Source organism: Tupaia chinensis, unplaced genomic scaffold, assembly GCF_000334495.1.
Source record: "Tupaia chinensis unplaced genomic scaffold, TupChi_1.0 Scaffold000042_1, whole genome shotgun sequence".
In the NCBI taxonomy this organism is placed as follows: domain Eukaryota; kingdom Metazoa; phylum Chordata; class Mammalia; order Scandentia; family Tupaiidae; genus Tupaia; species Tupaia belangeri.
Window position 1 is genome coordinate 27,773 of NW_006159497.1, and position 26,572 is coordinate 54,344.

Below are 26,572 nucleotides of genomic sequence, written 5' to 3' on the forward strand. Positions count from 1 at the left end.
GTGGGCTGCGGGCCCTCACCCCTGCGCCTATGTTACTACTTTGCCTGCCTCAGAGCTGAGGAAGAGCCACTCATCCTGCCCACTCTGCCCTGCTCACCGCCCCCTGCCTCCCCGCCCACCTCACTCCCTTTTTCTCCCCCCCTCCTGCTCCTTCTCCCTCCTTTCTCGCCAGACCCTTGCTCTCCCGGAACAATGGAGGGGAAGGTAGGCCCAGCTGCTGCTCTACTGTTCTAGGCCTCTGCGTCCAGGCACCCCAGGGACCCCACCGGGGGTTCCTTCTCAGCCCACGCCCCTGCCCCTGGTTCCACGTGCCCCCAGTTCTGCCAGGCTGGGACTCAGCTGGGCTGGGGCGGGGTTGTGCGTGGCCCCTCTGCCTCAGTTTACAGACAAAGAACGGGTGCGTCTAATTCCCTTCACCCTCTGGCACTGGGTTCAAGCCTGGGGCTACTCAGTCTCTGACCTACAGCCGCCGAGGAAGTCCAGGCCCCACAGGCTGCCTCGCCTTCACAGTGGGAATGGTCCCCAGAGACTCCTGGGCATGCTGCATAAGAAGCCTGCCTTACACTTCTGTGCTCAGCGTCCTCAGAGAAGTGAGGCGGGGTAACATGCCTCCCTGACGGGCGAGTGTGCAGACCAGCCTAGCGGCAGGTAAGCAGGTTTAGGCGCCCGCAGAGCCTGACAGAGGTGGTGGCAGAAAGCAGCGGCTCCGGGGCCAGCAGAGTGCACTCCTCCCCTCCCCAACAGGGCTGGTTCCCTGGCAGCCTGCCCCGTCCCCCCCACCCCCCAGCAGGTATGCATCCTGCCTGGGGCTGGGAGGTGGCCTCCATGGATGCCCAGCCCTGGGCTTTGTCAGCTGGAAACCCATGCAAGGCCATACCCCCATTTTGTAGAGCGGGGAAGCATGGAGTGTCTTCACACTCAAACCAAGCCCTTGTCCCTTCCCCTGTGGCCCTCCCCTCCTCTTCCTGCCTTCAAAGAAGGGTCTGAAGCTACCAAGAATGGAACCTGGTGAAATGAACTCCCTCTCACTAAGGTGTAAATGGCTGCTGCTTGGGCGAGTCACCTCCCTAGAGGGTGCACCGTGGCTTGGCTCCACAGAAGAGGTTGCACTTCAGAGTGTGTGAGCTTTCAGGCCTAGAGGGTGGAGGGGCAGGGGCCGCTGTTAACTAGGGCTCTGCATGATTGGGTCCTAAAGCTGGTTGGGTTGGGAAGGCCAGGATCTGGTGCCCAGCAAAACCAGAACTTCCCAGAAGAAGCTTCAGGGCCTATGGAAAATTCCCAGGCTATTTTAGGCTGAGGCCCCTTCTCCCGCCACCAGTTCTCAGGGTAAAAGCCCTGCAGACGTACCCATCCCTTGAGGGGTCAGGGTGGGAGTGGCGTTTTCCCTCTCCCCCTCCCTTGCTAGGGCACCATCAGAATCTGAGGAACCGCCTGGGGGAGGAGTGCAAAGCCAGCTGCTTTGAAAGTGCGCCCCCTGCCCTGCTTTCTTCTGCCCGAAGCACTGTGTGCTTGTTAGCTCTGCCACCCTGGGCCAGTTACTTGATACTTTGTGTCTCGGTTTTCCCATCACTGAGATGGGGTGACAGGAGCTAAGATGCCTGGAATGCTCAGACACTACCTGGCCGTGGGACACTGCTGGGTTGCCCTGGTGGCTGTCTGTCCCGGCCCCCGTGTTAGCTCCTGGGCAGGCTGTCTGTCCCTCTTGTCCCTCTTGGTGTGTGCCCGCACAGTGGTGCTCGGTCACTGTAGTTGAATTGGAGGGGGCAGCGTCAGCCTTGACACCCTTTAGCGCCAACACGGGCGCCCAGCGTGCTGGGAGGCCAGGAGTGCCTTGGCTGTGCCCAGGTGTGTGCACACCCATGTGTGCGTGGGTCTGGACAGGTAGCTGCGTGGGCACAGGTGCACGTGCTTTCAGACACACCCTGTGCATACACACATAAGCTCACACTGACACATTTGCATACATGCATATCCGTGTACGCACAGCTCAGCGGTCATAACATGCCAGGGCATGACCCTGGGTCTAGAGGCCCCTCCTGGGTCCAGGCTAGAGCCTCCTGCCAGGGAGAGCTTCAGGCCTCAGTGTGCAACCCTGCCCCACCCCCTCTGTGGGGAGTTGAGGGGTGGGGCTAGTCCTGCCTTGTCTGGGACATGCCAAGGCCATGCCTGGTGTTGCCAGGAGAGCAGTTGCCAGCTGGAAGCCAGGAGCACACTAGGGGGTAGGGCAGGGCTGCTGCATGCCCCCATCCCTGTGCGTGTGTGTGTGTGCGCGCGCGTGCACGCGTGTGTGTGCAGCACTGGGGCCTCAGAGCTGGCTTCTGTGAGTGGCTGCACCCCCAGCTGATTTCTGTTCAGTGGACTCTGACCCAGCCCTCCCCAGCTGAGGCTAGTCACTCCTCCCCCTGCCCCCTCAGACCTTGGTGGGGGAGGAACTGGCCCTTGGCCAGGCCTGCTCTGGCTGCCCCAGCTGCTCCCCAGCTCAGATGGCCCAGGAGGGGCCTCCTGGGTGGTGGTTAGGCTGCTGGTGCCTCAGTTTCTCCCAGTGTTGGGGAGCGTGAATGCAGCCGCCTCCCATGGGCCGCGTGGGCCTCAGCACGTGCTGAGTGCAGTGCATAGTGACCGGGCTCGGGTTCTAATGCCGCCTAGGGAGGGGCCTCTGGGTTGTTCCCTGGGCTCTCCCGAGTTGTGGTTCTATGCCAGCCCTGTGCTGGGCCCCTGGGACACGGAGGGACCCCGTGCTGCCCTCGGATTATCCCCCTGGTGACGCGGGCTTCCACTGACTGGCTGCCTTTGGGGAGTTGAGGGGGATGAGATGGGGAAAGAAGTGGGGCCCCGTTCTGGTCCTGCTTCTTTAACTGGAGGGGTGTGTGGATAGGGAGGCAAAGGGACGCGGAAGAAGGAAGACACGTGTGACAGTGACGGTGACGACCGTGAGGGTGGCACAGTGCTTCCTGAGCTGGCCGCCACCTCCACCTCCTGTCCCGCCTCAGTCCTGCACCCTCACTCGCCGCTCAGGCTCCTCACTGCCAGCCCGGGCCCTCACCAACCGCAGGGCCTTTGCCCAGGCTGTTTCCCCACCTGGAAGAGCCTCCCTCCATTTTTCAAATGGCTGACTCCTCACTGACGGCCCTGCCTTCACCTACCCTGTTCCTTTTTTATCTCCTTCTCTTAATGTGATTCGTTACAATCTCGTTTGTGTGTGTGTTTTTTTTTTAAAGAATTATTTTATTTAACATTTTTATTTATTTATTAAATTTGACCAGAGTGACAGAATGAGAGAGAGATAGGGAAAGTGAGAAAGCAAGTTGCCAGGTCCAGGACTCGAACCACGGTCAGCCATGTGGGAATCCAGCATCCTTAACCACCATGCCACCTGCTGGCCCCATCTCGTTTGTGTTTTTATTTACCTGTCTATTCCTGGCTCTGAGTGCAGCTCTGCGCCTCCAGTGCCACGGATGGGGCCTGGCGCGTACTTGAGTGACTGCATGATGGCAGTGGTAACAGCCTCGGAGCCGACGGTTATGGCTCCCTCGTTCTGGCCTGATGGTGTCCCCACAGCTTAGTGTGTGTGATTTTATTTCGACTCCAGTAATGGTGTGAAGTCGGGACTGTGATCATTTCTGTTTGCCTGCTGCAGAAGCTGGGGCCCGGAGAGGTGAAATGAAAATGACCTGCCCAACATCACACAACTGGCGAGTGGTGAGGTTTGCAGTCAGATGTCTTGACTCAGGAGAAAAGGGAGACAGTAACCACTCGTCCAGCTGTCACCAGGCCACTGTGATCCCACTGCTGTCCAGGGACGCCTGGCAGGCAGGGCCTCTCCTTTGGTGAGGAGGGGTCATCCCAGAACTCTGGGCATCGGAACATTCCGGGACTCTGTGACCTGTGCTGTTGGGTCACGCTGGACCTGTGACCCCGACCCGAGCAGCCGGGGCCTTTATGAGGTGGGGGCTCCCTGGTCGCCCGGTCCTCCCTGGCCACGGCTACAGCTGAGAGAAGGGTCAGGAGGTAGCTATGTCGCTTCCTCCAGAAGGCCAGCCGGCCGCCTCCCTCCCCAGCCGGACGCAGCCGAGTCCCAACAGGGGAGTGTGGGAGAAAGTGGAGGGAAAGGTTTTGTCCTTTGGGGAGGGTAGCTCCCCTCGGAGGCATGGCCCCAGGCCTCACGTGGCTCACGCTGCAGGAAGGGTGGTCATTGCTGGGTGGGCAGCTCCTCTAGGCATGGCAGTCGTGGTGGCTGGCGGGCCTCAGCATTCTCAGAGCTTGTGGTTCTTTCCAGGAGTTGTTGGAAACCTGGGTTCGAGGCTGGCTCCTGGGATGTTTAACAATGGTTCATGTTGTAAATTAGAACAGCATCCTGGGCTCTCTGGCCCCCGCTGTGTGCGTGGAAGTGGACTCAGAGACTGGGCCTCTGAGCAGGTGACAGGTGACACCCACCTCGCCTGCCCACTTAACAGATGTGGAAACTGAGCCCAGAGAGTGGAAAGGACTTGCCCTTTGACCTGTGGGCTGGTGTCTTTCCTTCTGACCTTGAGCCAAGGCCTGGTGGGATGTTGGAGCTGGGACCCCACATTCACCACTCAGGGCTCCTGGGTACGGTGAGCCTCCACAAGCTGGCAGCAGCTGCAGACCCTGCTCCCCGGTGTGTTCGGATGCACTTAGGGGTCACTGCGGGAATCTAGTTTCGGTGACCCGGGCAGGTGGACATTCAGGCGAGCTCTGGGTCCGCATGGGTTGGGGGGTGGGGGGGCGTGCATACCTTGGAAATGCCCGTCTTCCCCTCCAGTCCCTTGCACTTGACCCCGGCCCTCCCTTGCCTAGACACAGGCTTGTGACAGCCCCTCAGGAAGAGGCTTGGGGTTGAGGCCTCTCCAGAATGTGCTCCCGGCTTTGAGGAGGCAGATGCTGTGTGGCTCCCCGTCCCCGTCCCTGCAGTGTCTGACGCATAGTGAGTCAAGGGGCGCTCGGAGTGGCTGAAGCCTGATCCTGGGATCTCACTGCTGGGTCCCTGCCTGAGGCTTTCTGCCGCCCTCCGCCTGCCTGGCTCAAGTACAGTCGGCCCTCCGCATCCGCAGGGGTTGGTCCCAGGATCCCCGTGGATCCCACGTCCACCTGTGCTCAGGTCCCTTACACAGAATGGTGCGACATGGGCACATAATCTGCACACATCCTCACGTTCTTTAAGCCACGTCCAGCATACCCACAGTGGCTGCCATGGTAAAAATGCCATGTAAACCGGGTTTCACTGCATTGTTTAGGGAGCAGTGACAAAATCTGGGGCCCGTGGTGGCATGTTGGGTAAGGGGCAGGATCCTACATGGCCAACAGCTGGTTTGAGTCCTGGACCCAGTGGCTTAAAAAACATGCTGGGCACAAGAGCATCCTGAGAGGAGGGAGAAGTGGGAAGAGAGAGTGATGTGACCGCCCCCCACAGGAGCTGGGGTGCTTTCTCATTTTTTTTTCCTCTGGTGAGTGCACATGGCCTCTGGCAATTTTTTTTTTTTTTTTTTTGGAGAGGTTTTTGCTATAGGGCACGTGTGGTCGCCAGAAAGACAGAGAGAGACAGAAAGCGAGAAATCACCCCCCCCCCAGGGGGGATGGCCACGCCACAATCCCTTTTCCTCCATTCTTCTCTCAGGATCTTGGGCACGCACGCACATGTGCCCGGCGTGAGTTTAAACCACCGGGTCCGGGACTCGAACTGCATTCGACCACATGGGAGTCCAACAACGTAGCCATTATGCCATCTGCTCTTCCCAGCAAATTTTTTAGAAATTAAAAAAAGGTCTACGTGTTTAGTATACACACAGCTATGGCAGGATGTTTCTCCATGGCGGTGGTGGTTTCTGAGCGTCCAGGTGTGTCAGAGTCTGTGCTGGGTGCTGGGGACACGGGGGCCAGTGTTCTGGTCATGGGGTGATGTGGCGTTCTGTGCAGAGCCAGGTGGAGGGAGGCCCATGCTGCTCCAGGGCCCGGGAAAGGCCATGGCCATGGCGCGCTTGGAGCCGAGCAGCCTGAGTACCCAGAGAGCAGGCAGCCTGCACCCAGTTGAGAATGAGCCTCAGGGCTTGGAGCTGAGGATGCACGGGCCTCGCCTCACCAGGCTCGAGCCTCTGAGCCCCTTGTCTCTCTCCAGGTCAGCCATGTCATCTGAGCCACCCCCACCGCCTCAGCCCCCCACCCACCAGGCTTCGGTTGGGCTGTTGGACGCCCCTCGGGCCCGTGAGCGCTCGCCTTCCCCACTCCGGGGCAACGTGGTCCCGAGTCCACTGCCCACTCGCCGGACAAGGACCTTCTCAGCGTGAGTCCGGGGCTGGCCAGGGGCTGGCGGCCATGCTTCCTGAGACGGGGCTCATACCTGAGGCCCGAGTCACTGAGTTTCTGGCCACCTTGGGCCTCATTGTCTCTAGCTGTCAAAAGAGGATACATGGGGTCAGTGTAAGGGCAGTGGTGAGAAATGGAGAAGTGCTCGCTGACCCTGCACATCCTGCGTGAACCTGCCCCAGGCTGGGGGTGGCAGTGGGTGGAAATTGATGGGCTCTTAAAATCGCTGTGCTTCAGCCCCCGAGCCTCTTCCCCTCAGCTGTGGAGCGGGTATGGTATTGGGGTGGCCCAGGGCTGCAGATGGCCCACACTGCCCAGGAGACACAGCTGTGAGGCCCAGCGAGTGGCTACAGCTGCTGTGGCTAAGGATTAATCGTTAGTCTCCAGTGCGATGCCCAGAGACCTTTCAGTTGGTCCCCTTTCCAGGGGGAGTCAGGCCTGAGAAAATGTGCTGGGTCCCCCATTGTCGTTTCTGGCCAGTCTACAAGTGGCCCCCAGGGTCTGCAGCACAGAGAGTGGTGTGACTGTGGTGGGCACAGCATGGGCCGGACTGGGGTGAGCGGGGTGTGTCCAGGAGAGGGGAGTGGCTGTCGTGGAGCACGGTGGGGCCCTCATGCCTGTCCCTTCTCTGTCAGGACGGTGCGGGCCTCACAGGGCCCCGTCTACAAAGGAGTCTGCAAATGCTTCTGCCGTTCCAAGGGCCATGGCTTCATCACCCCCGCTGACGGTGGCCCCGACATCTTCCTGCACATTTCTGAGTGAGTTGGCGGTGGGTCTGGTGGCCGAGGCGGAGGTGGGCGCTGGCTGGCCCCACGGGCTGGGTGTGTGAGTGTGACGTGTGCTACGTGTGAGGACGCATAGCCAGGTGTGCGGCCACCTTCGGCCAAGCTCTGTGTCGCGGTGCATCAGGTGGGGTTGTGAGACCGTGCACAGCTGTGTCAGGGCGTGTCTGTGGGTGACAGTGTGCGAGGGTGACTTGAGTGTGTCTTTGTATAAGGTTTTGTGTGTCCCATCATGGATGTCTGGGGGTGCACGGCTGTGCTGTGGGAACAGGGTGGTAGCAGCTGTGTACTGTGTGTGTGTGTGTGTGTGCACGCGCGTGTGTGTGTAGCTCTTAGGTCTGAGTGCCCACGTGTATCTGGCTGATGGAGGGGAGTCTCTGAAAGTTGAGGAGCGTGTTTGGCCTGGGGGCCAGTTTCCTGCCCTACTTAGGGAGAAGGGGGCTGACGGGCGCCTGTGTTCCGGGAAGGACGTTCAGGATCGGCTCTTGTCTCCTGCTGCTTGTTTATTGATGCCCTTCCTTCCCGTGTGTCTGGAAACCTTGGGGAGCTCCCGGCTGAAAGGCCCCCTGCAGCCTGTGCCCCAGGGGCTCCCATCTTCGGGTGGCCTTCAGACACCGGTGGGCACCCCTCCTTACCCCTAGCTCGGCCTGAGCAACCTCAGCCTGGGGTTCCATGTCAGGCGGTGGCAGGCAAAGCCACCCCACCCCCCGCCAGCAGACCTGGCACAAAGACACCGTATTTTGAAAGCAGGATTCCACTGCACGTGGTCTGCTGTGATGGGAACTTCTCCCTTCTTGGCCCCCAACATTCTTACATGCCACCTCTGTTGAGAGGCCCCCACGCAGTGCAGACATGACGGTGATGCTCAAGCCATGAGCTTTGTGTGTGTATGAGCGCGTCTGTGGATGTGGAAGTGCATCTCCACGCTGTTTCCTAGAAGGGTTTGCAGTGGGTGATGAAGACAGGTGATACGGGAAACAAGTCATAAGGAAGCACATGGGGGCAGGTGAGGGACAGGGTGACGTGCTGCCAGGTTCCGCTGCTAGAAGTGAGTTGTGCGTTTATTCTTGAGCTTCCTGGTGGCCAAGGCCGAGGAGGAACACTGTGGCCCATAAAGCGTTCTGATCCAGACAGATCCTGGGGGGCATCGAGATGCCAGCCTCACTGTCAGACGGTGACTCATGTCCTGTAGAAAAGTAAGGGACGGCCACAAAGGAGAGGACATCCCTGGGACAAGCTTGAAACACACAAGGCTTTCTCCGTGGGTTTCTGGAGTTGAAGAGCAGACACAGTTCAGGATTCCTGGGGCCAGGGCCGGCATGTAGGGAGCTCAGAAAACCCTTCCGCGGCCGCCCCAGAGCTGCGATCCTGTTCCGGGTACTCTGTCCTGTGCTCGCCGCTCTGTGGTCCAGACAAGGTGCCTTGTTCCTCATCCACGTGCCCAGGCTTCCACGTGCTGTCATAGCATGAGCGCCCAAGAAGGCTGGGCCTCCAGAGCTCAGGGGAGGAGCTTATTGGGTCAAGCAGGGGCTGCTTGGCCATGGCGGCAGGCTGGGGGTGGTGTGATGTCCCTAAAGTGTGGTGGCTCCCCAACTGGAAGGGCAGGAGGGGCAGTTCTTCAGAGAGGGGCTGTGGGAGGTCAGTCACATGGGGCCTGCCCAGTGGCCCTCTGACTGGAGGCACTGGTGTCTTGGGCATGGAGTCTGCTGGCCTTTGCCGGTGGGCACTGACGGCTCTCCTCTGCCCACAGCGTGGAGGGGGAGTACGTCCCAGTGGAAGGCGACGAGGTCACCTATAAGATGTGCTCCATCCCACCCAAGAACGAGAAGCTACAGGCCGTGGAGGTGGTCATCACCCACCTGGCACCAGGCACCAAGCACGAGACCTGGTCCGGGCACGTTGTCAGCTCCTAGGAGACGCTGGAGCACCCCTTCTCCTGGGCCATGGGAGACTTTGGGGAGGAGGAGGCGGGACCACACTGGAGATGACATTCGACCCCCCAGCTGGGGCTTCAAGGGGACCAGGTGTCTTTCAAGGTCCTCCTGAAGGAAGGGGTGCGGGCAGCATGAGGGCGGGCAGCCCCTGGCCACCAGCACGGCCTCTGACCATCTGCAACAACCTCTCACCATCTGAAAAGCATTAAACGCATTTGAAAAGGAGAGGCACCCCCATGGCTGAGTGGAGGGTCTAACCCCAGCCCAGGGGCTTGCCAGCCAGAGTCCTTGAGCCGGAGGCTCATCATCCCCGGAGGCTCATCATCCCCGGATCTGTCCCACCAGGGATGGCCTACCCAGAGTGGTTGCCCCGAAACGGCCCTCTCGTGTCACCTCGGACCAGACTGGTCTTCTCATTGTCGCCTTGACCGCTTCCAGGGGAGCTGGTTTCAGGGCAGTGGGGAGTTGGGGGTCTCTGATCAGGGACTTGCCTTTTCCTGCCTGTCTGGGGCTGCAGTTTTCCAGGGCATGGCAGTCTGGTGCCCTTCCACCTTCTGGTGAGCGATCCTCACTTCCGGGCCAATCTGGTGGCTGGGGCTGGAGGAAGGGCTCTGGAGGGGGCGGGTCTTTGTTTAAAAACAACCTTCTCCAGATCCATTCAGAAACAAGCACCTGTTTCCAGACAGCCTGGAAGTCAAAGTTGAACGAGAAATTTACTTTGGTAGTGGTGACTGGGGGTGGGGGGTGTTTCTTTAAAACTGGTGTTAACAAATGCTTAGGGATTTTTTTTTCTTCTAAAAAACTAAAGCCCTCACCCAGAGGCAGCTGTTTGCCCTCTGCTGCCCACATGACAGACGTTTGTAGGTATCTCCAGTAAGCACGGCCTTAGGATTTTCTTTGCTGTGGTTTGGTTTGGCATTAGTTGTGATTTAAAGATAGAAATAGGTAATACGTTTAGAATACGTGTTGTCGAGAGCCTGCCTGTTGACACGGGGAAGCCTCCCTTTGAAAGAGTGGCCCTTGCGTGATGACAGTGGCTCAGACAGGGATGGTCATTTGGTGCAGGGAGCTCCAGGGGCCTCCTGGAGTGTCTGAACTCTGGCTGAGTGTGTCCCCTTAGCCTAGGAACTGCGTGTGCAGAGCCGGGTGGAGGCCGCCACTGTTCTGCTGATGGCTGGTGGCAAGTGAGCGCCTTGTATCTGCGCACTGAAACGTGCAGCCGGTCCTGTGGCAGTTAAGTGCGTGGCCCTGTCCCCCTCCCGCCTCTGCTTTCTGCAGAGGTGACCTTTTCCCCTGCAGTGTTGGAGTGTTCCCCAGGTAGCTCCCTCGTGCCAGGTAGAGAACACAATTCCAAAGCCACTGTGCCCAGACTGGCGTGGGTCCCTGGAAGCCCAGAGCCGTCCTCCCCCAAGCATCTCGGTGGCTTTGCGCTTGCTGGGATCCAGCTGGGGCTCGGTGTAACCCACATGCTGGAGCTCCAGCGGGCTGGCCCAACCACAGTGAGCCTGGGAGTCACATTCCACTGTTCGGTGGTGACCTTTGGATTCCCTGGCTCAGCAGAGTCCTTTGTAAAGGGTTCGTCCCTGCCCTTCCTGTGTGACCGCATCTTTTCCAGCCGAGTGTTCTGGAACTGCAGGATGGTAGACTAGAAGGAACTCCATCTGTACGCGCTCACGGAATCTCCATTCACGGTTGGGGAAGCTCCTCCAGGCTCTTGGGGACACCTGGTGTTGGTGACCCAGCTGGGACTAGTTCCAGGATTCCCTCATCCAGCCCTCACCCCCGTCAGCCCTGTTCCTCAATAAAGTTTTGTTTTGTGGAAGGCTGTGCGTGTGTTTGAAGAGCCTGGCTCCCTGAGGAGCTTCTTTAAGCAGCGGGCAAGGGCGTCCCCCAGGGTGAGGCGGACAGGTTACTGCAGTGTTGGGGGGTGGTGAGGAAGGTGGGTTCATCCCTTTGTCTCTGGTGGTCATTCTCTTGTAGGCAGGCTTAGCATGGGAAGTGGCTTCTGGGTGACAGGAAACGCAGGCTACTGGTTGGTTAAGGGCCCAGCGAAGTGTTCAGGATGTGAGAGTACAATCCTATCCCTTCTCATGCCTGCCTGCGGCCGGAAGGGCCAGGTCTCTGGCTCCTCGCTGCTGCAGACATTTGCTGAGCTTGCCGCTCCAGACTCGGGGTACCATTGCACTGGAGACCAGGCTATCCCCACCCTCAGGGCCCGGGGGCTGGCAGGAGACTATTAGACTAGGACCTCTTCAGAGTGCCAGCAGGGGTGTCCCAGGCTGGGGGCGAGGGGCGGAGCAGAGCCAGACAGAGGTGGGGAGCAGGTTGGAGCTGGGAGCTTGGTTCCCAGGAAGGAAGGTGGGGAGGGGCCGAGGTGACTGGCAGGGGCCACTGGGAGTCCGCCCAGCCTAGGAGGTTCTGCTCCAGCTAGTGTTTCCCAAAGAAGGTAGGTAGTGACTTTCGGTGGTGCAGAAATGGGCTTTCTTTTTCTTACAGAGAGAGGAAATAAAGAGAAACCACCCCCTGGGGGGATAGCCATGCCATAGCCCTCCTCCATTCTCCTCTTGGGAGTTTGGACATGCACATGCACCTGGTGTTTCTCAAGCTGCCGGGCCCAGGATTTTGTCATTGGCTATGTGTGACCCAGCCCCTTAACCACCATGCCACCAGCTGGCTCAGTTTCTTTTCTATTTTTTTCTTTTTTTTGGAGAGGTTTTTGCTATAGGGCGCGTGCACTCGCCAGAGAGAGAGAGAGAAACAGAAAGCGAGAAATCACCCCCCAGGGGGGATGGCCACGCCGCAATCCCTTCTCCTCCATTCTCTCGGGATCTTGGGCACGCACGCACATGCACCCGGCGTGAGTTTAAGCCACGGGTCCAGGACTCGAACCACGGTCAACTACATGAGAGTCCAGTGACATAACCACTATGCTAACTGCTGATCCCCAGCTCAGTTTTTTAAACCTTTTTAATTTGCTACAGAATGCATGCATGTGCTTGCCAGAAGGAGAGAGAGGAAGCACTCTCCCAGTGGGACCGCCCATTTCTCCATCCTGTCAAGATTTTGGGTACTGCCCCCCCCCCAAATGCTCAGTGTTTTTAAGGCACCAGGTCAGGACTTGAACTGTGGTTAGTCATGTGGGACGCTTTAGGCACTAGGCCACAGGGCCAGCCCAACAAATTTTTATTATTAATAACATCATGATTTTCAAAGTGTACTAGGAAAAAGCAGCCTGTCCAACCTGTTTAGGGAGAGACCACAGCGGGCCTCTGACTGCAGACAGTGAGACCGGGCTTGGCACGCGGTGTTACACAGGTCGGCCTGGGAGAATGGTGTCTGGGGAGTGAGGTGGAATGAGTTCTAGAACTTGACTGGGGTGCTGTAGAGGGCCAAGTGGTGTGAGGGAGCCTGGAGGTCACTCCTGATGGTGGGAGGTGCCCAGCCGTGCTATTGAGAGGCATGGGCGGGGGGGTGGGGCGACACAGGAAGCACCTCGGGCAGGAAGTGATTCAGGGCCACACAGATTAGCCTGGATTTCATCTGCCCAACCAGATCCTCTCCTCTTCCCTTCCTCTCCTCACTACCCACCACAATGTCAGGTCGTGAGCAGGTCACCCTGCCCTCTGGATCACTCATGGGCACGCTTCTCACCAGGGTCCAGAGGGCCTTCCTGAGCCTCTACTCCCACCACTCCCACTCAGCCCAGGCCCCTGGAACATGGAAGCCCTGAGCGACATGGGTCCAGGGTCAGCTTCCGTAGTGCTGCGGGCTGGGAGTAGGGGTGGCCTTCATTCTCAGCCTAGGCTGGCTGGGTGCCACCTCACCTGCTGATGGACCTGCCTCAGGGCTCCTGGGGCTCTGCGAGAGCACACGTGCAGGCCCGAGTGCTGTACTGCAGTTAACGCGCTCACGTCACTTGTGTGGTAGGGGCTGTCCCATCTCACCGACGAGCAGACAGGCCGAGAGGGACAGCCTGTCACAGCCAGTCAGCAGCAGAGCTAGGCCTTGCCCAGCCTGCCACACTGCAGAGCGTGTGCTCCGAGCGCCCAGGAGGTCCTGGTGACACTGCACACACAGTGTCTGGCCGCCATGGTGAGTCCTACCACAGCGCCTGGTTGGGAGTAGGCGTAAGTTCCCGGGAGGGTTGGACTGACTTGGGGTGGGAAAGCAGGAGGGATGCAGAAGTCCAAAGTCCCTTTGGGTGGAGGGAGGGCTGAGGGGCCACTGTTGGTGGGGAGGATGGCAGCCCAGGCCTGGAGAACATGAGGCTCACCCGAGGGCAGCCGTCAGGAGCTCCCCTGTCCATTGCAAGGAGGGTTAGCACAGGTCGGAGGCGCTCCTGCTTCGATATGATACACTGAGGAAACGGACTCCTGGTTCTTGACCCTGTGGACGGGGGCTGCCATCATCAGAGAGAGCTCAGGGCTAGTGGCTGTCAGGTCTAAAAGGGGTTTTCCTGCGGAATCCGCAAAGAGGCAACTGCTACTCTCACTTCACTGCTGACGGAGGAGGAAACGTAATCAGCATGAGAAATAGGAAATAAATCATTTTAATGTGCTCATTGTGAAAGATCATTACAGTATCATTTGCAAAACTCAACCAGGAAAGATGCCATGGGGTGGCTGTGACCTGAGGCCCACCCCACCTAGTGTGTGTGTTTGTGGGGGGTGGGGGCACCAGGTGGGTCCCTGATGCACACTCCTGGCTGCAGGCAGGGAGGCGGGGTACAAGGCAGCAGGGTTCTGGCCCAGGCTCAGGTCGGGAGCCCCAGCACCATCACTGAGGCTTATGGGTATTGGGGTTTCCAGATACTGAAAAGCGGCCTGAGCTTTCCTTGCCAAGCTCCCCTAACTGTCCTGCACGAGGTTGTGCGCTTCCTCCATTTCTGGAAGAGCTTTCCGGGCAAGGAGGGAGCAGTGCTGGGCACAGGCCTAGCCACAGCTGCTGCCGTCAGCTGTCAGCTGGGGTGAAGGGTGAGGGGCTAGGAGGTCCCTCATGTGAAGGAGCAGCTTCTGGGCCGGGTGGCAGGCTGGAGGTGGAGGAAGCCTCGGGAAGGACAGCCAGGGCCAACAGGGAGGCAGCAGGCGTTGGAACAGGGTGACATCCCCACAAGGCCCTGCCTGCCTGGAGGGGCTGTGGGGCACCAGTTCTTTCCTGCGGTTGGTCCCCGTCGCCTCCTGCCTTGGTGGGACAGGAGAGCGGCCAGGCTGTTCCATGTGTAGTGAACGCAGAGCTGCTCAGACTCCAGGCCCACCTGGTATGAGCTCCCTGGGGTCAGTTGTCACTAGGCCAGCCGCCTGGACCACTAATAGGAAGCAGCCTTGGACACAGCATCCAGCCATGAGCTCCAGCCTGGGCCTGCTCATACTGGCCAAGCCTCCTGCCCCCTGGCCCGCTCTTGTAAGAAGCTGTTTCAGGAAGGTCGTGACAGACGTCCTTCCTTTTTCCTTCCCCAAATGGCCTGTTGTGGATGCAGGGTCTGAACGCTGAGCTGGCACCTTTGTGTCTTCACAAGCCCTAAGAAGAGGAGGTCAGAGCGCTTCCCTGCATCAGTCCTGGCAAGGAGGGGTGTGTAGTGCCACTGTGCAGGGGTCCTAGGCTCAGGGGTCCCGGGTGGGCTCCATGGCCCTTCTTGGCAAGTCTTTTCCTCTCCTGCTTCTGCACGGGAGGTGGTGGCATCGCAGGCTGGGGTGGAGTGATGGGCACAGTGTGGAGAGCTGGCTGGGGCTAGGGTGGGCGTGTACGTCGGGGAGGGACCCTCAGCTGCGTGGCCCAACACCCCTTTCAGGCCGTCAGCTGGGACCACATCCCCTCCCACGTTAGCAGAAGAGCTCCTCACAGATCCTGCGTGTGTCCTCGGGCGCTGTCACCGTGTAGCTCACGGTCCTGGGGTCTGTGAAGATCTCGTGGTCATTGCCACCCTGCAAAGACACGAAGCACAGGTCTGTCCGGAGCCACCACGGCCGTGAGCCCAGAGCCCAGGCTGCCAGAGCCCAGGCTGCCAGAGAAGTGGGAGCTGGTGCTTTTACTGGGGCGGGAGAGAAACACCCCAAGCACAGTCATCATCCGGGAAGGATCCATAACCTTCTCCTGAACTACAGTCTACCCCAGAACTCGTAATTATGCCTGGGAGAGGAGTCACGACGTGCCCGTGAAGAGCTGTCTAAGGCTTATTTTTCTATGAAGAAAAGCACAGCGAGTGACAGGATTCTCACAGCCATCAATTTAAGCCATGCCCAAAGTTTTTTTTTTTTTTTTTTGCTGGTGGGGGTGTGTGGTTGCCAGAGGCAGAGAGGGAAAGGAGGAAGCACCTCTTCTGGGGAACAAATTCCCAGTTCTCCCTCCTCGGGGGATTCTGGGCATGCACATACGCGTGCCCGGAGCGTTTCTCAAGCCGCTGGTCTGGGCCCGGAGCTGCTCAGTGGCCAACACAGCTGCCTTACCCACTGGGCTATGGAACTGGCCTCATGCCCAGACTTTTCTAACACGTTAGGGTGAGGCAGCATTCGAGGGCCAGGCCAGGCCCCTGGTCTCAGGTGAGTGAACGGGCTACCTGCCCTCCCTCTGGCCTGCAGGAAGGCCCCTGCTTTCCTGTCATAGGATTTCCTGTGTCTTCCTCACAGAACCGGCTAAGCAGTCTAACTCAGAACACTGGGAAAACCAACTCATTCAGGATATGAAAACAACCGCAGAGAAATTTTTCTTTTTCCATCAAACACAGAGCATGAAGCCAGCGCAGAGAAAACCTGATGCTGCAGGAAAAGCTGACACCGCTTTAAAGGATTAACTGACACTGGACCTGACCAGTCCGTTTCTTTATTCATGAGAGGGCCTGTGCCGGGGTGGGGTGGGGGAGAGGAGCACCCTCCCTGGGGTCTGGTCGCACTGCGATCCCTCTCCAGCCCTCCAGCATGTGCCTGGGGTGCTGCAGGCTGACAGGCGGGATTTGAACTGCAGTCCCACATGGGACCTGGCTTCTGAGCAGTGATCATGGTGCCTGGGAGCCAGCCCCCAGTGCTCTCGCTGTGTCAGGGCAACCTGTCTCAAGCAGGTGGCTTCCCCAGGTGGGAGAAGTTCAACCCTTCAGGAGGGGAACTGCCCAGAGGGGGGGGGGGAGGCCCTGGTCTTGGGGCCCCCGTTCCAACTCCCCCGAGTCCACTGGGCCTTGGGCGCGGCCTTCTATGTTTGTACTGTTCAGGGCTCTGAGGTCACCGGGATAGCCCCGAGCTCTGGCCAGCAGCAGCTGCCTAGGCACGGGTGAAATGAGTTCTAAGTTACTAAATTTAAATCACTAAATTCTGATGATTGGAAACGCCAGCTTTCTCCAAGGACCAGGCATGGTGGGTGCAGGTCCCAGAGAAGCCACCACGGGCAGAAATGACTACTGTGCTCCCCACCAGAGGTCAGCGCTTGCCTGGGCCAGCCGCTCCCGTTCCTCCCCGGAGCAGGAGGGAGTGAGTGCCTGTGACCTGCCAGCGTTCGGGAGGTGCTTGGGGGACAGCCACAAGGAGCTCTGTGTGCGTCCTGTGGGCGCACAGCACAGGGAGCAGGGCGCCAGGCCTGACCGGAGTGCGCCACAGGCCACAGCCTGACTCTCCAGGCAGGGCGCTAGGGGAGGAGGCAGGGATGGAAGTGTTCACGGCGTCAGGACCAAGCCATGGGGCCTAGCAGGTCAGAGTTGGGATTTTGGGGGAGCCTGATGTGACTGGGTGAGCCTTAGTGCAGGATCTCTCGGGAGGGCTGGGGACGGGGTAAGAACGACGCCAAGGTGGAGGGAGAGCAGCCAGGAACTGTGGTCAGCCTGGGTACAGGGACGGCAGCCACTTCCTGGACCTGGTGGCTTACTTTTCCACTCCCCCCCCCTCTGGTGAGTGCATGAGCTCTATAGCAAATTAAAATAGTAATAATAAATAAAAATAAATAAATGACTCTTAAAAAAAATAAAGCAACTCAGGCCCTTGGGGCCAGCAGGCAGCAAGGTGGTTAGGGTGCTAGACGCCCACATAGCTGACTGAGGTTAGAGTCCTAGACCTGACAGCTTGTTTTCTCACTTTCTCTAATGTGCACACATGCCCTATAGCAAATTAAAATAAATAAATACAATTAAATGATTCTTTAAAAAAAAAAAAAGTCAGGCCCGGAGAATGTCCAGGAAGACAAAGACCAGCCTCCCGAGGTCCCTCCTCAGCTCAGCTCAGGGGGTCTTCACAGGCCCGCCAGGCTGGCGTGAGCATCAGCAACACGCACTGCCTCAGAGCTTCCTCTCGCCCACCAAGGGGGCCGCTTTTTCTGTGACTCTCAAGGGTCTGGGAGGGCTCCTGGCTGCTGGAGTTTGCACATGGAATAGGGATGAGGTCAGCAGAGGCAGCTCCGCGACACCACACACCACGGAGCTAGTGAGTGCCACCCTCTTGAATAATAAGGCTTCAGAGACCCGGAAATTTCAACACTGCATTTGCATACGCTCCAAGCTGACTGGAATCCAGCCGGGGAGGCACAGTTAGCCCTGAGCCACAGAACAAAACCTCTGTTCTCAGAGCAGATCAAGGGAGGGCAGGGGGAGGAATGAAAGGTTCCTTGACAGCTACCTGACAGGGCCACAGCAGAGCCCCCGTTCAGGGAAATCAGCCTATTAATATTTAAATCCCAAGAAGGCCCACGGCCTGAGGATGACACAGAAGTACCCGTCCTGCCCTGGGCTGCTGCAGCAGTGACTGGGTAATCTGTCAGCCTGCCCGCTGGCTGCAGCACCGCTGCGTGGACACCCAGCACTGCAGACGCTCAGTGCAGGTGGTGCTGGCTTTGGCTCATTGTAACAAGCCTCCATCAAGCATGCGGGTAAAGGGGGCAGCGGCCTGCCCTCCAGGAGCCTAATGCCTCTCTGGCTGAAAGTTCAGGTGCAGAGGAGCCTTAGAGAATTCGCCATGGACACAGCCCGGGGTCATGAGGCTTGGAAAGCAAACAGGTGATTCTCACACACACCCAGACTTAGAGTCCAGTGGAAAACAAACGTGCTGAGTGGGTGGAACAGGAGCCGGCCACTGGTCTGGCAGGCCTGGGACAGGGAACCGCGAGTGTGCAGAGGCTCTGAGCACACGCCGGAGAGGCTAAGTCCTAGGACATCAGTGAGCACACTAGGGACCCCTCACTCCTCAGAGCTGTTCTCAGGACCACCAGGGCCATCGAAGCCTGTGTCTCCCTGGCCCAGCACCCTGCTTCCTGTCCCACATGGGAGCCAGGGTGTCTCCCTAGCGGGCGAGAACCTCTGGCTGCACCTCCTCCAGCAAGCGTAGGAAGCAGACTGTGGGAGCAGCGACTTGTTCAGGGTCCCTCTGGGAGTGAGGGACTTGCTTCACCACGTGAGCCCAAGGTTGTCACCAGCCACACGAGACCTGGGTCTCAAATGATCTTGCCCCAGAAATAAGAGAGTAACAGAACAGCCTCTGTGCCCTGCTGGCCCTCAGGCGTCCTGAGACAGTTGCAGGTGCCAGGCAGGGTGGATGCGCCTTCTGCTGCCCAGGGAGGCAGGCAGGACAGCACGGTTCACTAACCACCAAACGGGCGGGGAGGTGCTGCTGTCACCGAGCACGTGACACGGGCAGGCCCCCATCTCTGACAATCTCAACAACAGGGAGCGTTTAATGACTGTCAGAGGAAAAGGAAGCAGATGTTGGTTGCACCCCTGCTAGGAGGACTCTTGTCTCTACGACCTCCCCTGACCCTGGCCCCAGGCTAACCATTTTGCTCGTATGACTTCACCTCATTCTCGTAAGAACTATGCACCCGGGCCGAAGGCACTTGGGATCACGGAGACAGATGTGCACGTGGTCACGAGTGGGGGGCTGACCTGGGCCACCTTGCCGCCATGTTGACAGAGACCACTTTTAAGCTCCTTGTCAAGGAAGCTCCTCCTTAACACTTCTGGAGAATTAAATGCTGCAAATTTATTAAGAAGGAAAGGACTTAGCATTTTAGAAATGATGGGGGGACTACACCTGGCTGGCTGATGAGCCGAGCCCGGCCTTCCCACGCACCTCTCCTAAGACAGGACACACTGACATGGCGCCAGCCTAAGGACTGCAGGACAGTGTGCCATGGGGGGCCACCTCTGGGCCTGACGCTGAGGAATACTTGAAAACATTCCTCTCCTCCCTTCTCCATTTGCTACTTTAAAAACTGAGCTTTGATAGACAGCACACTCCAACCTCTCAAAGAATAACATTTCGGTGGCAGTCTCTTCCTCATCCTGGCCACCACCCCATACTGCTCTCTGAATCCTTCCAGACTTCTCTCTGCACGCACAAGCTAACATGAAGAAATCCTCTCTCCCCTTTACACAGAAATGTAGCACATTCCTTAGATGGTTGTGCACTTGCTGCGACACCTCACGCAAACCCCGGACGGCCCACATGGGCTGTGTTTCCTAGCCTCGTGGCACCCACTGCGTGGCCAGCACTGTTTCTATGGTTGGTCTCTGGAGGGAGCAACTGTGCTCCCTGAGTGCCACTTTGCACCTGCTGAGTGCACTGATAACACTGATAACCCAACGTGGAAGCTGAGTCAAAAAAACAGCTGGTTGCTAACACTCATTAAGGATTAGCCTTTGTTTTATTTTATTTTTTTAGTTTTTGCTATAGAACACATTTGTGACCTGAGAGACAGCGGTGAGAAATCTCCCCCTGGGGGGATGGCCATGCCTCAATTCCTTCTCTATTCTCTTCTTGGGATTTTGGGCATGCACTCTCAAGAGCCCAGAGTGCTTTTCAAGCTGCCAGATCTGGTACTGAAACCACGGAGTCAGCTATGTGGGATCTGGCCACCCTAACCTCCACGCCATCTGTCTTACTAAATTCCGGATGCCACTGACACAAAGCATTAAATATGCCTGAGACGCTAGAGTGGCTGCAGGGTGATTGGCTTGTTGGGCCCTGAAAACCGAGCACACCAGTTTGAGGTGTCTTCCTCCTCCCCCGCCCTATCCCTGCGGCAAACAAACCAAGGCACTGCAGGCTGGGCCCGGGCCTCCAAGTTGAGCTCAGTCAGGTTTTAGGAAACTGGTGGTTGTGGCTGACGGAAAGGACAGGAGGCTTCTAGGACTGACAAGTGTTTTGAAAAGCAATGACCCACGCCTATTTCTTCACTGTGCTTCAAGGGTTGCTCAAAGCAGAGGCGGCATTGTGTAACACTGCTACGCAGCTGGGGTGCAGAGGGTGCTGGGCAGCCCTCAGCCTTCAGTGCCTGGCAGGGATTTGGCTCTACTGGCAGCTCCTGGCTCAGTGCCATTCCCTAGAAGCCAGCAAGGACATTTAGCATCCACACCAAGAAAGCAAGACACTACCGCCAACCTGAGGGGCTTCAAGCTAGCATTTGGACTGCTGTGCCTGAAGTTCCAAGAACTGATAGGGTGCTGTGAGGTCTGGGTGGCATTCAAAGAGCAGGTTTCAGGCCAGCTGGTGGCATAATGGTTAAGGTGGCTGGCTCCCACATGGCCAACTGTGTGGTTCAAGTCCTGGACCTGGAGGCTCGAAAAACATGCCAGGCTTGTGGGTGTTTGTGACCAAAATCGTGAGAGCAGAGTGAAGCACAAGGGCTTGTGGTGTAGCCATTCCCCCGCCGCCCGCAGGAGGGATTTCTCACTTCCCCCTGCTCCCCATCTCTCTTTGGTGAATCCATGTACCCCTCTGGGAAATTAAAAGTAAGAGAAAATAAAGAGCAGGTTTCTCAGGCCAGGTAGTAACAAGATGTTAATGTAACTGGATCCACATTGGAAAGGTCCTGGGTTTCCATCCTGGCATCTCCCTGAGCACACTGGGTGTGTGCCCCTCTGCTCTGAGCTGGCTGAGACTGGGGGCAGATCTGCAAAGACCCTGTTGGGGGTACTCGCCTCTCTCTCTTATGGAAGGAATACATAAATAAACTTAAAAATAAATAAAAAGCAGGATTCTTCTCTCCCAGATCCTCATTTCAGTTCTTGGTAAATATTCAGAAGTGGGACTTTTGGGTCATATGGTAGTTCTACTTGTAACTTTTTGAGGAAACTCTAGTTTTCTATAATGGTTACACATTTAATTCCCACCAACAGTGTATAAGGGTTCCAATTTCTATACACCCTTGCCAATACTTTCTTTTTTTTAGAATTATTTTATTTAACTTTAAAAAAAATTATTGTCTATTTTAATTTGACCAGAGGGCAAGAGAAAACAAGTCACCAGGTCTGGGACTCAAAATGCAGTCAGCTACATGGGAGTCCACCCCCCTACACCCGACTGCCCCCCCCCCCCCCCCCCGGCTGGCCCCATTCTTTTTTTTAATTGCCAGAAGTCACAGGTATTCACTGGAGACCAAGGTGTGTGGGGAGAAGTACCCCTTAAATAGGTGTGGTCACACTGTAATCCCTTCTCTTCCATTTCTCCATTCTGTCAGAATTTAGGGCATGCATACACATACACCCAGTGTTTTTCAAGCTGTCAAGACTGGGATTCAAACTGTAGTTGGCCATGTGGCTCTGACTCCCTTAACCATTAGGCTATGGGGCTGGCCCTGTTGTTTATTATTTATTTTTTATAATGGTCATCCTAGCAGATATGAGGTGATATCTCACAATGTTTTGATTTACATTTCCTTGATTAATGATATTCTTTTTTAATATACCTGTTGGCCATTTCTGTGTCTTTCTTGGAGAAAAGTCCTCTGCCCATTTAAAAAATCAGATTGTTTGTGTATGTGTGTATGTATTTTGCTATTGAGTTATCAAGAATTCCTTACATACTTTGAGTATTAGCCCTTTATTAGATATATGATCTACAAATTATCTTCTCCTATTCCATAGGCTGCCTTTTCATTCCATTGGCTGGTTTTTTTTTTGTGTAAAAGCTTTATAGTTTATTTATGGTGTAAAAGCTTTATAGTTTGATGTAGTCCCATCTGTTTATTTTGCTTTTGGTGTCATAGCCAAGAAATCATTGCTAAGACTCATGTCAAGAAGTTTTCCCCCCTGTTTTCTTCTAGTAGTTTTAGAGTTTCAGGTCTTATTTTAAAATATTTAATCTACAGGTGTATAGCCAAAAGAATAAAATTAAGATCTTAAGGCATTATCTGCACTTTGATGTTCACTGCAGCACTATTTACAATAGCCAAGGTATGGAAACAACTCACATGTCTGTTGACAGATGATCAGAGAAAATGAGGTATTTATATAGTGGAGTATCATTTAACCTTACAGAAGGAAATCCTGTCATTTGCAACATGAGTGAACTTGAAGGACATTCTACTAAGTGAAATACGCCAGTTACAGAAGATCAAATACTGCACGATTCTACTTTCATTAGATATCTAAATCACTACAATCACAGAAGCACGGAAGAGTGGTGGTTACCAGAGGCTGGGAGAGGAAGAAATAAGAAGCTATTGTTTAACGACTACAATCTCTCAATTATGTCAGACGAATACACTTGGAGACCTGTTGGACAACACAGCACCTGTGGTTAACAACACTGCTGTACTGTCTTGTGCACTTAAAATTTTATTGAGAAGGAAGATCTTAGTGTGCTAACAACCAACCCCGTCAAAAAAAAAAAAAACCCAAAAACAACAGGCATAAAGATGTCCAAACTCTTCAAACTGTATATATTAAATATGTGTAGCTTTGCGTATCAATTGTACCTCAAAAAAGCTAATTAAAACACAGGAAAGAGCAGGTAGATTTATTCTTGTGGCACTGGTGCTGTCGTTATCTGTGTGACCTTGGGTGAATTACTTACCTTTTATGAATTCTAGTTTTATCATTCTGGAGGCATGAAATTGGTATTATCCTCGGATCCATTTAAGCTGGAAAACTATGACATGGGGACCGGGCTTGCAGGCAGGCTTGTCATGGGGTAGGTCTTGGCGGAACAGCAAGTATTTTGGAATAGGCAACGGATTGGGGGATGTGGAACTATATACATAGCATTTGTGATGTACCTGCTAAGTACAGAATGGCCTCAAAGCTTGCAACAGGACCCCTGATGGCAAGGTAACTGACATCCCTAGGCAGCATGTGAGAAGGAAGCAATGGGGCACAGATAATGAGAGGAATTTAAAGAGATGCTCAGAGATGCTGAGTCTCAGGCTGGGCAGTGAACAGCTGGTGCTGAGCTTCCCCTCAGACTCTTGACGGTGGCTATGACTCTCCTACCATCTGGGGATCCACCTGTTCCAGGGAGAGCCCCACTCAGCTACCATGGTGCTCTGTGGAAATGAATTCCATGTGGTCCTTCTGCTAGCACTGGCCTTTAATACTGGGCTCTGCTGTCAGTTCCCAAATTAGATTCAGTCTTGGACTTGGGATTTTTGCCATCCCCTGGGAAAGCTTCCAGGACCCTCTGTGTGTGATGCCTGGGACTGACCTCCACCTCTTAACCATCCCTGATGCCCTCTCTAGAGTCTCAGACTCGCTTCTAAAGAATGCGTTGGGAGCAGGGGAAGAATGGTGTGGAATAATAAAATAAATCGGGAAGGCTTTGAAATACAGAAAGGTTTTGACTGTAGCACTGGGAACTACTGTTCTAAAAGGCACTTGAAGTGGGAAATATTTAATTCAAAAGCCTAACTGAAAAGGATACTAACGTGCAGTTCGATCCTCACTTCCATTGAAGGCATCATGTATCTGAGCTCAGAGAAAAGGGAGGCTCAATCCTACTCCACTCTCTGGGACAGAAGCCATTACTGAGTTTGAACTGGGCCAGTGGGTAAAGTGTGAGTGAGAGGGAAATAGCCCATTCACGGATTTCCTCCTTCGAACCCAAACTGAACAATGGAACTGCACAAAATGCTTCCGTACTTACTGGCATGGTTTTGTCTCCGAAGAAATAAATGGTCTTGTAACCGTCATTTTCCACATGTCTCAGGCAGTACCTCTTGTCCCATCCATCAGGAAAAACATCGAAACTGATCTGACCTCCTGCCGGCGGGAAGGGCACACAAAACATCTCAAGGTGAAAGAGAGACCAGTGATACAGGAAGCTGAAAAGATCAACCTCAAGATTTGAGCAGCCTCACTCAGGGATTAGGACCACTGAAGACCCTCTGCCCAGACTTCATGCTCCTGTCCCCCAGGTCTGGCCAGGAGCCAGGTTAGACAGCACCCTCTTTATTCTCTCTCTCTCAATTTTAATTTTTAAAATTTTTTTAAATTTTTAAACATCTTAGTGCTCTGCTATCCTTTTGCCTTGCTAATTCTTACCTTTCCCCCTTCCTCCATAGGACAAGCCAATCAGCAGCCATCTATCTCTGAGTTCTGAGTGGTCTCATTTGTGTGGCAAGCTAGCACTCCGCGTGGTTTTCATTTTATGCTTAAAATTTTTTTTTATTGTTTCTCTTTTGTTTTTACTTTTTTTTGTTTTTCCTTTTCCTTTTCTTTTTTACCTCTCTCATTTTTCTGCTCAGCCTTCACACACTAATATTCTAGACAGGTCTAGGTGCTCATTAGCCAAATATCTGAATACTTTTAGGGTCAGATTAATATCAATTTCCATTGAATCAACTGAGTAATGGGAGAAAAATGGTACTGTTTAGGGACTGCAGGTCACCTCCTTCTGCATTCTTCTGAATGCTGAGATTTAACTCCAAAACTAGGAAAAAGAGTGTAACCCATCAGATGACCAGAAACTACTGCAGAGACACAGAAAACATGCGCAACCAAGAAAATATCTCTCCCCTAAGGGAAAAGAATAACTCCTCATCCTCCACAGACAATACAAGAGAACTCTTGGAAATGTCAGATAAAGAATTTAAGATATTCATAGTGACTAAATTAACAGAGATGCAAGAGAAGGGAGACAACAAACTCCAAAAATGCAGGAGAAAAGAGAACAAGTTCCAGGAGGTGAGGAAGTTCTTGCATGATCTGAAAGAGGAGATACACATCATAAAAAAAGAGTCAAACAGAATTGTTAGAGATGAAGGCTGTGATATAGGAAATCAAAACCTCCCTTGGAAATATCAAAAGCAGATTTGATCATGCAGAAGACGGAATCTCAGATGTAGAAGATAGAACCTCTAACCTAGAAAAATTCACCAAAAAGACTGAGAAAATAACCCCCCCAAAATGAGAACAACATATGAGTAATACTAGGTATCATTAAACACACAAACATTCAGATCATTGGTATCCCAGAAGGTGAAGAAACTAATAAGAGCTTTTTTTTTTTTTTTTTTTTTTTGAGATTTTGCCATAGAGCGTATGTGCTTACTGGCAAGAGACAGAAAAAAACAGTGAAAGGTAAAGCGAGAAATCCGCCCCCACACATTGGGGATGGTCACACTACAATCCCTTCTCCTCCATTCTCCTCCTGGAATTTTGGGCATATATGCACATACACTTCAGGTCCAGGACTTGAATCATGGTCAGCTACATGTGAGTCCAGTGTCTTAACTACCACATCATGTGCTAGCCCCCAGAAATGAGCTTTTCAACTGAGACTGTATTTGATCTGGAGATGGGCACAGGCCTGACAGAATTTACCAACACCAGACCAGCTCTTCAAGAAGTGCTGAAGGGAGTGCTGTACCAGGAACACTGAAGTCGGACACACCGAAATAAGAGTGTAAAAAAGCAACAAAGAGAGTGGCCAGCTTAATGGTAAGGACAAGTCTGAAGTTGAATGTTAACTTTCCAAGTTTAAATGGAAAGATCAGACCACAGTAACACTGCAAATTCAATAGAAGAAAGATTAATTACATGAGACTAAACTAGGAAAACAGAATTTTTTTGGAGAGATTTTCGCTATAGGGCGCGTGCGCCTGCCAGACAGACAGAGACAGAGAGACAAAAAGCGAGAAGTCACCCCCCAGGGGGGATGGTCACGCCGCAATCCCTTCTCCTCCATTCTCCTCTTGGGATCTTGGGCGCACACGCACACGCGCCCAGCGTGAGTTTTTAAGCTACCGGGTCCGGGACACGAACCACGGTCAACTACGTGGGAGTCCAGCGACATAGCCATTACGCTAACTGCTGGTTCCCGTAAAACAGAATTTTTTGAGTTTAGACTAAAACATTACTGTTTTTCTTTGATGCTTTGATTTCCATATTTAAGGATTTTTGTCTTCTCTTGAACTGTTGATAGGTTCATCTACCTACTATTTGAACTGAATCCTCACCTTTTTACTGGGTTTAAGTTTTAAACAAATTTCTCTTAACATTTTTTTTTTTAATTTTAGTCTACTAAAATTAAGTTTTTCTTTTTCTTTTTTTTTTTTTAAAGATTATTTTTAACTTTATTTGTTATCATAATTCTTCAATTTTGGCCAGAAACAGACAAACAGAGAGAAAGAAAGAGTGAGAAAGCAAGCCACCAGGTTTAGGACTTGAACTGTGGTCAGCCATATGGGAGTCCAGTGTCTCAATGACCATGCCGACCCCAAAACTGTTTTTTGCTATAGGGCGCGTGCGCTCACCAGACAGACAGAGACAGAGAGACAGAAAGCGAGAAATCACCCCCCAGGGGGGATGGTCACGCCGCAATCCCTTCTCCTCCATTCTCCTCTCGGGATCTT

The 26,572-nt window shown here is 54.5% G+C and overlaps 2 protein-coding genes across 8 annotated transcripts in view; one reads left to right on the plus strand and one right to left on the minus strand.

Moving 5' to 3' along the window:
* Positions 1-3,879: 3,879 nt before the first annotated feature.
* On the plus strand, positions 3,880-10,862 carry CARHSP1 (calcium regulated heat stable protein 1). Of its 4 annotated transcripts, none has more exons than XM_006140698.3 (4): positions 3,880-3,944; positions 6,134-6,298; positions 6,957-7,079; positions 8,854-10,862. In XM_006140698.3, the coding sequence occupies exons 1-4, from the start codon at positions 3,940-3,942 to the stop codon at positions 9,014-9,016; spliced, it is 456 nt and encodes a 151-aa protein (XP_006140760.1). In that variant the 5' UTR covers positions 3,880-3,939; the 3' UTR covers positions 9,017-10,862. The 4 variants fall into 4 exon arrangements, with proteins under 4 accessions (XP_006140760.1, XP_006140759.1, XP_006140762.1 ...); XM_006140697.3 differs by having other exon boundaries at positions 3,906-4,082; XM_006140700.3 differs by having other exon boundaries at positions 3,927-4,008.
* Positions 10,863-13,568: 2,706 nt separating this feature from the next.
* Positions 13,569-26,572, minus strand: part of PMM2 (phosphomannomutase 2) — a 29,360-nt gene continuing 16,356 nt past the window's right edge. For 3 of the 4 annotated variants that reach the window (XM_027772996.1, XM_027772991.1, XM_006140702.3), the window contains 2 exons: positions 23,863-23,978; positions 13,569-14,958 (listed from right to left, as the gene is read on the minus strand). In XM_027772996.1, the coding sequence (XP_027628797.1) occupies positions 14,857-14,958; positions 23,863-23,978 (218 nt within the window). In that variant the 3' untranslated portion in view covers positions 13,569-14,856. Of the gene's footprint in view, positions 14,959-23,862; positions 23,979-26,572 lie in introns of those variants that run through there. The other variant, XM_027772997.1, reaches the window with a different exon arrangement.

Coding starts and splice junctions, on each gene's coding strand:
- CARHSP1 (XM_006140697.3), top strand. CDS start 4,015: ATGTCGCTTCCTCCAGAAGGCCAGCCGGCCGCCTCCCTCCCCAGCCGG. Junction 4,083..6,133: donor ACGCAGCCGAGTCCCAACAG/GGGAGTGTGGGA, acceptor GTCTCTCTCCAG/GTCAGCCATGTCATCTGAGC. Junction 6,299..6,956: donor CGGACAAGGACCTTCTCAGC/GTGAGTCCGGGG, acceptor CTTCTCTGTCAG/GACGGTGCGGGCCTCACAGG.